Source organism: Notothenia coriiceps, unplaced genomic scaffold (genome assembly GCF_000735185.1).
Source record: "Notothenia coriiceps isolate Sejong01 unplaced genomic scaffold, NC01 NC01_scaffold00008049, whole genome shotgun sequence".
In the NCBI taxonomy this organism is placed as follows: domain Eukaryota; kingdom Metazoa; phylum Chordata; class Actinopteri; order Perciformes; family Nototheniidae; genus Notothenia; species Notothenia coriiceps.
This window is the reverse complement of record NW_011340750.1, coordinates 150,716-159,324: the sequence shown is the minus strand read 5'-3', so window position 1 is coordinate 159,324 and position 8,609 is coordinate 150,716. Positions and strand designations below refer to the sequence as shown.

General features: G+C 39.4%; 1 protein-coding gene across 1 annotated transcript in view; it reads right to left on the bottom strand.

Annotated features, from left to right (window-relative positions):
• Window positions 1–1,516: 1,516 nt before the first annotated feature.
• LOC104944421 (protein unc-13 homolog B-like) overlaps window positions 1,517–8,609 on the bottom strand; it is a 37,071-nt gene continuing 29,978 nt past the window's right edge. The window contains exons 9-11 of the mRNA XM_010769948.1: window positions 7,629–7,712; window positions 4,634–4,793; window positions 1,517–4,540 (exon numbers count right to left, since the gene is read on the bottom strand). Of these exons, the coding sequence (XP_010768250.1) occupies window positions 4,258–4,540; window positions 4,634–4,793; window positions 7,629–7,712 (527 nt within the window). The 3' untranslated portion in view covers window positions 1,517–4,257. The remainder of the gene's footprint in view (window positions 4,541–4,633; window positions 4,794–7,628; window positions 7,713–8,609) is intronic.

The window sequence follows — 8,609 nt, the reverse complement described above, 5'->3', positions numbered from 1 at the left end:
CCCTCCAACAACCCTTGCCCCCCCCCCCCTATCTCTGTGACCTCATCCAACGACACAACCCCCACCCGTCGCCTCATGTCTGCTGAAGCTAACCTACTGCAGCCCATCAGGACAAAGCTCCGGACCTGGGGTGACAGGGCCTTCGCAGCAGCCTCCCCCACACTCTGGAACTCCTTCCCCAGCCACGTCAGATCCGCCAACACTCTGACATCATTCAAACAATCTCTCAAAACTCACCTTTTCACTCTTGCCTTCAACTCCTAATCAACTAACCCCTTGCCCTTATTCCTCCTAGCTTTGCACTTTCTACTATTGTTGTTAATTTTTTTTACTTGCTTGTAAGCGTTTTGAGCACCAGGAAAAGCGCTTTATAACTGTAATGTATTATTATTATTATTATTATTGCTAATTAGCCCAATTTACTAAAAGCAACAAAGAGGTAAACTTTGTCCTTGTAAAAATAAATAAATAAATAGGAAATTCGAGTGAAACAACAAAACCAAAAAAAACAGAAATAAATACATTCAGAATAGGTGCTCGTAAAAATATGCTTTAAGATACATTCCCAATGATGACTGACTCAGCAAGTCCTATGCAAAGTCTTTGTAGAGGCAGGGATGGAAAGGGTAATGGATTTTTCTCAAGTTGAAGTAATGAATTTGTGTAAAAAATTTACTTGGATTAAAGTTTAACATTAAAGGAGACAATGCATGTAGAATTTAAAACATTACGAAGGCAGAGAAAAGGACGTGTTTAAAATGGAATCTCCAATGAGGCTGCAGCTACTGTAGAAACACATATTTTAAAGCAAAACGTGATGCTGTGTTAAAAAAAAGTAACATTCATCAATAAGATGTTGTTGTACTCACCGGTACGAAGACATTGTGGGCCTTGAGACGTTGCAACTTTTCTGCTTGATCTCAAGTTCTGAACACTAGTCTCTCAGCATCCCTGCTGTCATACTGATCTCCTCACTGAAGGTCAAATAAGTACTCGGCCGGGCTGCCCACTACACGACACGACGATCAAAACGGTCGCAGTAAGGACTTCGAGGCACCCAAACTACTTGGTAAATTAGGGTCTTAAAACATTTTGTTTAAGTGTACACTGTAAGAATAGCCTTTTGTTAAAATCATATAGTTTTTGGTTAAAATCATGTTATTCCCAGAAGTGGGTCTGCAAAAACTGCAGGTAGACCTTTCCAGTAAAGTAGTATTTAGCTTGTTAGCCAGACCCAGATGTAACATTTCCCCCCTTATTTTAACCTTTAGTGGTATACAATTATTATATTATTCTTTTTAAAAGATTTGTGAACCACAATACTTGTGTTTTTTTTAGGTGTAGGCCAATACATTTGGGGGTCTATCTTTTTTACTTTTGATCTGTTATGTTAATAAAAAGATACACTGGTGAGCGATTGATAAATCCAGATCTGAGACTTATGGGAACATAATGTATTTTAGTGAACAAAGGAAAGGACCAACTGCATTGATTCATAAATATTTTATGTACAAAATATTGTTACAAGTATATTCAACATATGTCACATTAGAGTAATGATAACTACTTTAAATACAGTTGATCATTCTTCATATTTCACAGTACATACAGGAAAAATATCACAATTCTAGGTGACTTTGTATACAATAAATACATGCTCTGGTCGTAGGCTTTTTTATTATTTTTTTACAAATGTACAGTTAGTTTTTGAACATAGTGCAAGAGTTCAGTTGTCCCTACAGCTGTGGCCATTGTAAAATAACAATAGCTTACACAGAAATATGTTGGTTCAGTTTAATACGGCAGAATCCGTGACAAAACTCATTTCCATTTCATTTATCTAAATGACCAAACAGATCTTCTTGAGTTTGGAGCCAAAGTGCAGCTACTTTGGGCAATCGTGCAGTAAGCATTGGCATATCTACAATGGCCACTTCTGTCTGCAAACAAAATGTTGATGAGAGCTTGCTGAACATGGCTGAACACTTGCGTTCCTTGGCACATAGTAAACATACAAGAGTGTGGATCAAACCTAGTTAGTCTTCAGTCAATTGAACAACCTGCCTGCATGTTTTTTTCATCCAGATCTAAGTTTGTAGTGTGTTTAATGCAATAAAACCAATCAAATATCCACAAACATATGATTGGTAAAGTATGTGCATGCATGGCAAGGCTGTACGACTTACTGTGAGTTCTCATTCCAATTCAAAATGGCAAATACAGACTAATATTAAATTCTTAGAGGTCCATTTCTGTTCCTCCATAACATTATCTAACCTCTGAAATCAGGTCAAGTTTTGTTCGTTTTTTACATTAAGAGCAGGTTGCAGGTAAACAGAGTCTAAAGTCACAGTTTGACACATGGCAAACACAGAGAAGAGCTCAATTCAGAAAACTTATGACTCTGCATTTCTTTTTGAACTATGTTCAGCTGGCCACAGTTCAGAGGTCAGTCAAATATTTTAAACAACTCTACTATAGTTCTTCGCTTTCATAGAAAATCTAGTTTTTTAACTTCACAAGTCAATGTTGTATCCATTCATGTTTGGTTCAAAAGTGGGCTGAGCCAAAGGGTATTTAGTTAGTTGCAATACTCAATTCAGATCCTACACACCGTCACTAAAGTCTGAGCACGATGTACACTGAGCTAGCTACGATAGCTTGCAGGATTTCATTTTTTAAGGCTATGTATTTCAAATGATTTTATCTCAGTATTTCATTTTTTTGATTTTACCAATTTTTTTGATTTTCCTTCTGGTAAAATATTTCACATGCATCTTGACAGACTTCTTCCTGGTTCAGCTACATGAAAAATATGACTGTCTGAGGTTATTTTCTAGCGAAGCTTCGCATCAACTCTCCAGAAACGCTGCAATTTAATAACATGCACTCTCTGGATTGACGTATCCTGAATATCTTTATTTCTGTAAAGTAAATGTGTTGCTACAAGTGCAATTTGCCTGGATAAGAGGATGTGATGAGGACTTGTGATGTGTGTGAAAGTTCATTTTATCATCAAAATCGAGTAAAACACGATCCTGTTTTGCTGTTTTATTTGGCTCTATTGTTGAGCTCACGCTAAGCACAGACATTTGTTCATTTAATTTCACTTATTTGGGGGAAAACAGTGGCTACCAGACTAAGCAGTGTCCGACTGTCAGGAGTCACCAATACCACAATCTGGGATTACTTCCTCCAACTCATTTTCCTCTCATGTCATAAAGGATTTATGATCGTTAAACATTAGTCCTTATGAGCTCTCAGAAGTAACGACTCAGGTCCATGCAGTTTTAGGCAGGGGTTGACTGGCCATGTGGAATAGCGAACATTTTCCTGCTGGTCGCCTTGCTATTTTGGCCGACACAACCATCTTTTTCTTTTTTTTCTCCCTGACCGGCCCCATAAAACAGGTAAGGAGGACCATTGTTTGTTTTTTATCCAATTGACACTGGGCTGACCCAATCACATATTTTGACCTTCCCCCTTTGGACTCATTAAAACAGCACATCTGCATAACAGGCCAAAATGGATAAGAAACAATGCCGCCTTGGACATAGCCCTGGACTTTTCAAACCCTTTAAGCATATTGCTGCTCATAGAAACTCAGCCAGTGGCTCCTCGAGTCTCCATGTAGTAACCATAGTTACTGTTAATTGCGTTTCCAGGGCATTTTGTTGTTATGTAAGATTATGTGAATCTTGACATAAAGCTTAATATGAGCTGATATGCATTCGTCTTCAGGGCATAACAACCTATCAAAATAAATGGTAGGCAGGTCTGGGCTAAAATGCCAGAGCAGAGTTTTTGTTGTCTTAGTCCACCCCTGCTGTCGGATAGACAGAGAAAATGTACTTTGTTTGGTAAAGGCTGTGGATAAGCATCTCGGATCACCAACAGATGACGTGTTTAATTTGCTACAGGCATACAAAATAGTCCGTCATCAGGATTAGAAGATTGGTGCTGATTGTGTTCTTCTTTTTCAACATCTTGAGAAAGCATCTCCTTCTCAAAATGTGCCCTTCGAATTAAATACATTTCCTTGTTACCATAGCTATGACAAATTGTCGAATTACTTCTGTCTTTTGAGGATCTCCTCCATGTCAGAGGCTCTAATGGTCTGTGTTTGCTGAGGATGATGTATGAAAAGTGCTCATAAACAACATACAGAACCAGATTGCCCTGACTCTACACCCTGACCATGCTCCATGTCAGTTTCACATTTTCACAATTTCTTTGTTCTTCAGTCAGCATCTCCGCTCATCTGCCCTCCTCCACAGGACGAGTTTCAGATTTAAGCTTGACGAACTCTTTGGCCACTTCGTCCGCAGGCCGCTGGGACAAGATGCGCATCACCGTCAGGCCCGTTTCGTCGGTTTGGACGCGCGGGCCGATCGGACACCAGCAGACGCAGCTCTTGCGGTCAGCGATGTCCCGGAGCTGGATCACGGCCATGCCCACCACCCGGTCCGCCCGGCCGAAACAGTAGTCCTTCACCGTCACCTGAAGCTCATAGCAGTCTGGGGACTCCTTACCCAGGACACTACAGAGCAGAAAGGATAATCGAGAATTGGCCTGTAATCTCACAAAACACTGAGCTTATTTGTAGGTCTAAGAGTTCACAATTAAAACTCACAACTGGAAAGCCTCGTTGAACTTCGCCGACCAGCTGTTGTTCTTGGACTTTGTGGTGAATTTGCGCTTCTTGTCGGCCAGGAAGGGACCGACCATGGAGACGTCCACGAAAGGCCGGAACATCCCTGATGTCTGCCACTTCATGTCATTCACTGCGATGACTGGACGGACAGAGGAAGAGAGGCAGTGAGGATGATGGTGCCATCAGATGATACAATTAAGTGTTTGTGGTTTCATGTGTAAATATATATATTTGACTCTCTTTTGATCCAATTGAGTATGTATGTGCCCCATTTGCATGACTATTTATAGGGATGCACCGAATATTCGGCCGCCGAAAATTATCGGCCGAAAATGGTTAAAAAGGCCCTTTCGGCCGAAGGGTTTTAGCACCGAAAAAATATCACCGAATGTCAGGGAACAGGGTTACGTTGGTAAGCTAACGTGTTGTTGTGATGACGTAATCAAAACGCGGCGACAAGAACGGCGCGCGACCATGCTCGCGGCTGGCTCACAGCCAACATGTCTGGCGCTTGGAGATATTTAAAAATATCAGCGACAGAGGCGCGGATTGCGATTTGTAAAACGTGTTCAGCTGACATTTCTCGAGGGGGTGTAACTGCAAAGACTTTCACCACTTCGGGATTACTCCACCACTTGAAATCAAAACACCCGGACAAATATGCGGAGTAAGATCAAATCACAAGCACTGACAGCGAGAGACTGTTCAGCGCTGCCTCTCATGTGCTTGATGAGAAGAGGAACAGACTTATGGCTGATAAAGCAGAGAAGCTACTGTTCATTAAAAATAACCTCCCACTTTTCCTTAATAAGTAGACAAGGCTGGCTTATCATAAGCTTATCTAGTTCTACATGTCTACTCTATACCCACTTTCCTGAACAATTTTCATTGTGAGTTATAATTCACCATCTCAGGTTATCATTAGGGGGAAATGACAGCAGCACAGTGTTCAATATATTGTACTTTCGGTATCTAAATGATACAATGTTGTTTACATTGCTCATGAGGCCAGACCACCTTATTTGCAGATTCTTGAAATTGTAATTTAATTTGTAATTGATTGTGGATTTTGTATCCAGTTTTCACTTTATGTATCTTTATACAATGTTTACTACTTTGCTTATGAGGACAGACAGCCTTATTTACAGATTCTTGAAATTGAATTGTAATTTCATTTGTAAATAGTTACATTCATGTGGATTTATCCAGTTTGCACATTTGTATGCATGCACTTATAGGTGCATTTGTTGTTGTTGAAGGCCTGGCTGTTACAGTCTTTATTTACACTATTTTGTTGTAGGCCTACTGGTCTAGATGTTTATGCAGTTTTAAAGCACCTTGGCTTTGTTCTGAATGCACTTTGTTGTAGTTATCCAACAGAGAAAAGAAAATGCACTTGACTTGGAATTAATGTACTGTATGCATTCAAAAGTGCTGAATAAATGTTTTATGGACCCATAATAGTGATTATTATTTAAGTTAAGTTTTGCCATAATCATGTCTTTTTCCATAATCAGGCAGCTGAACAACATTGGTAAAAAATGTATACATTATATATATATATATTTCTATTAATCATTTTCGGCCTTTCGGCATTCGGTTTTCGGCCAACTGTTTCCTATTTTCGGTATCGGTTTCGGCCAAGAATTTCCCATTCGGTGCACCCCTAACTATTTATCAGTTCTAAAGATAAGAGGGCCTGACAATGATATAGTAAAAGTATTTTTTCAATAGAGTGGTGCAGTGACGAGTCCTAAAACCTGGAAGGGAGTTAGCATTTTACCACTACTGGTTCCCTCGTCTCAGAGCCAAAGAGATTTCTCCATAGGATTTTGGAAAATAGTTTGAAATAAGGTCTGTGTTTGACACAAATTTAAGAGACGGATCACGTTTTGTTCTACGACATTAAACACATCAGCAGTGACCCCACTGGTGATCTTTGAAGAGTTTACGTGTCTGAAGAACGATGGTTGTTAACAAGTGGCTGAATAGGACTACAGAAGTTGTCGAGGACGTTGTACGTCATAACACCGAACACGTAAACACTCCCGCTAAGTCTGTTTTTCCCCGTGTTCTGCTTGAAAGCAAGTACCTGCCTCCTGCAAACTGTTAAAAAAACACTTCAACCTGTACCATTTTGATCTTAAGTTGAAGTGACGTTGAAGTTGTGCGACCCTGCTGTACTCGGCTGTAGTTCGTTTATAGCATAACGTTAGCATTTTGCTTCTGGCGATTAGATTTATGATTCGAAAATTATAAAAGTATGGTAGACATGTAGATATTATACGGCTGAACAAAATGTGCATTTATCAAACAGATTCGTTTTCCACAGACCTTATTTCGAGCTATTTTCCAAAATCCTATGGAGAAATCCCATTGCTCCTGTTCCGTTATGTGTGTGTTGGGTAAATACGTTATCCACTGCCTTATTTAAAGGACCATGTTTTGAATGTTTCCTATAAAACTATTAAGAGCCAATCACCTTGCATTACTGATGACAATCAGTCGGTTTTAGCTCATTTTTAAAAGGGTATTGAAGTTGCCCCGCAAAGACCTAAGATTTACATAAGATATCTTGGTGTCTTTATTTATTTTGATTTAGACAGCAAAATAAGGTCTTTTCAAATAACCAATCCTTTGAAATAAAACCTATAATTGAGCCAAAAATAATGACTCTTAATGTTTGTTTGGCTTCAAAGTTCAGCCTTGATTATACAAAATTAAAATTACAAATATGAACCTGAAAATTAGAATAGTAGGACCCCTTTAAGGACAAGCACTTGAACCCAGAAATACAAGGTATAAACAACTACAAGTTAATGGCTTAAGACATACAAAACAAACCGTTTGGTCCTTTAAAGGCACAATTGGAGATTAGGTGTGGTACAGTATGTAGTTTAGATATTTAAGGTTGCAGTTTAAACATCAGGGTTTAATTGTATTTGTTCGTGCATTTGGATCTGATGACTCTCACCTTTCACAATGATTTTGCGCTCTTTTCCGAGCATCATGTCGATCTGCAGTATGGCCTCTCCAATGGGCTTCTCGATCCCCGAGCCTGCAGAACACAACCACCACGACACACATTCACATGACTAACAACAGCTTTTAATCCTCATATGTATGCCATTGCTGCTGCATTGAGCCACTCTGTTATTTAAAATGTATATATAATAATATTATATTTCAGCTTTCGTAAAAGTTGCATGCATCACCAGGAAGATTTTTTTTAAATGTTGAAATTAAAAGCATCAATCTGGTGCACTTTGAGAGCAACATGAAGAGATCTATGGATACATCTCTCAACACCCATATGAAACAGAACTGTAAGCAGATTTTTTTTCTTTATGGATATTTTACAAATCACTCCCCTTTTAAACTGTATTCTTGTTTATTAATTACAACTTTTTTTTACTGTCATATTAGTATTGTATACCTGTTTACTTTAATCTCTTATTTTTCTATAACTATAATGATCATATAAAGATGTGCCTTTACCTCACTGGTTGGAGAAAAAGCTTCTTATATTCGTTAGCATAGCTAGCTAACCAGATGCTAATAACAACAAAGTTATTGACTGTATGATCAGTATGACAGATGAACAGATCGCCACTGGGCTTACAACTAAAGACACAGCCACGCAAAAACTGCGGCATGTGTACGGCTCCTTATGGGTACTGCAATTTGTGAAGTCCCGGCTCGGAGCCGCGTTCTGGTGCTCTCCGTTAGAACTACACTCCTGTCAGACGAGACATATACCACGTGATGACACGTTAGGCTCGTGTTGTGTTCAAGGACCCTGAACTTGGCCAGGAAAAACAAGCTTGTTTAATTATTTTGCGGTTTAGATTTCTTGAATATTTTTCTTTTTTGCGTGTGTTTATAAATTACCTCGAGGGCCGTACCAAATGGTCTCGCGGGCCGTATACGGCCCGCACGCCTGAGGTTCCCCACC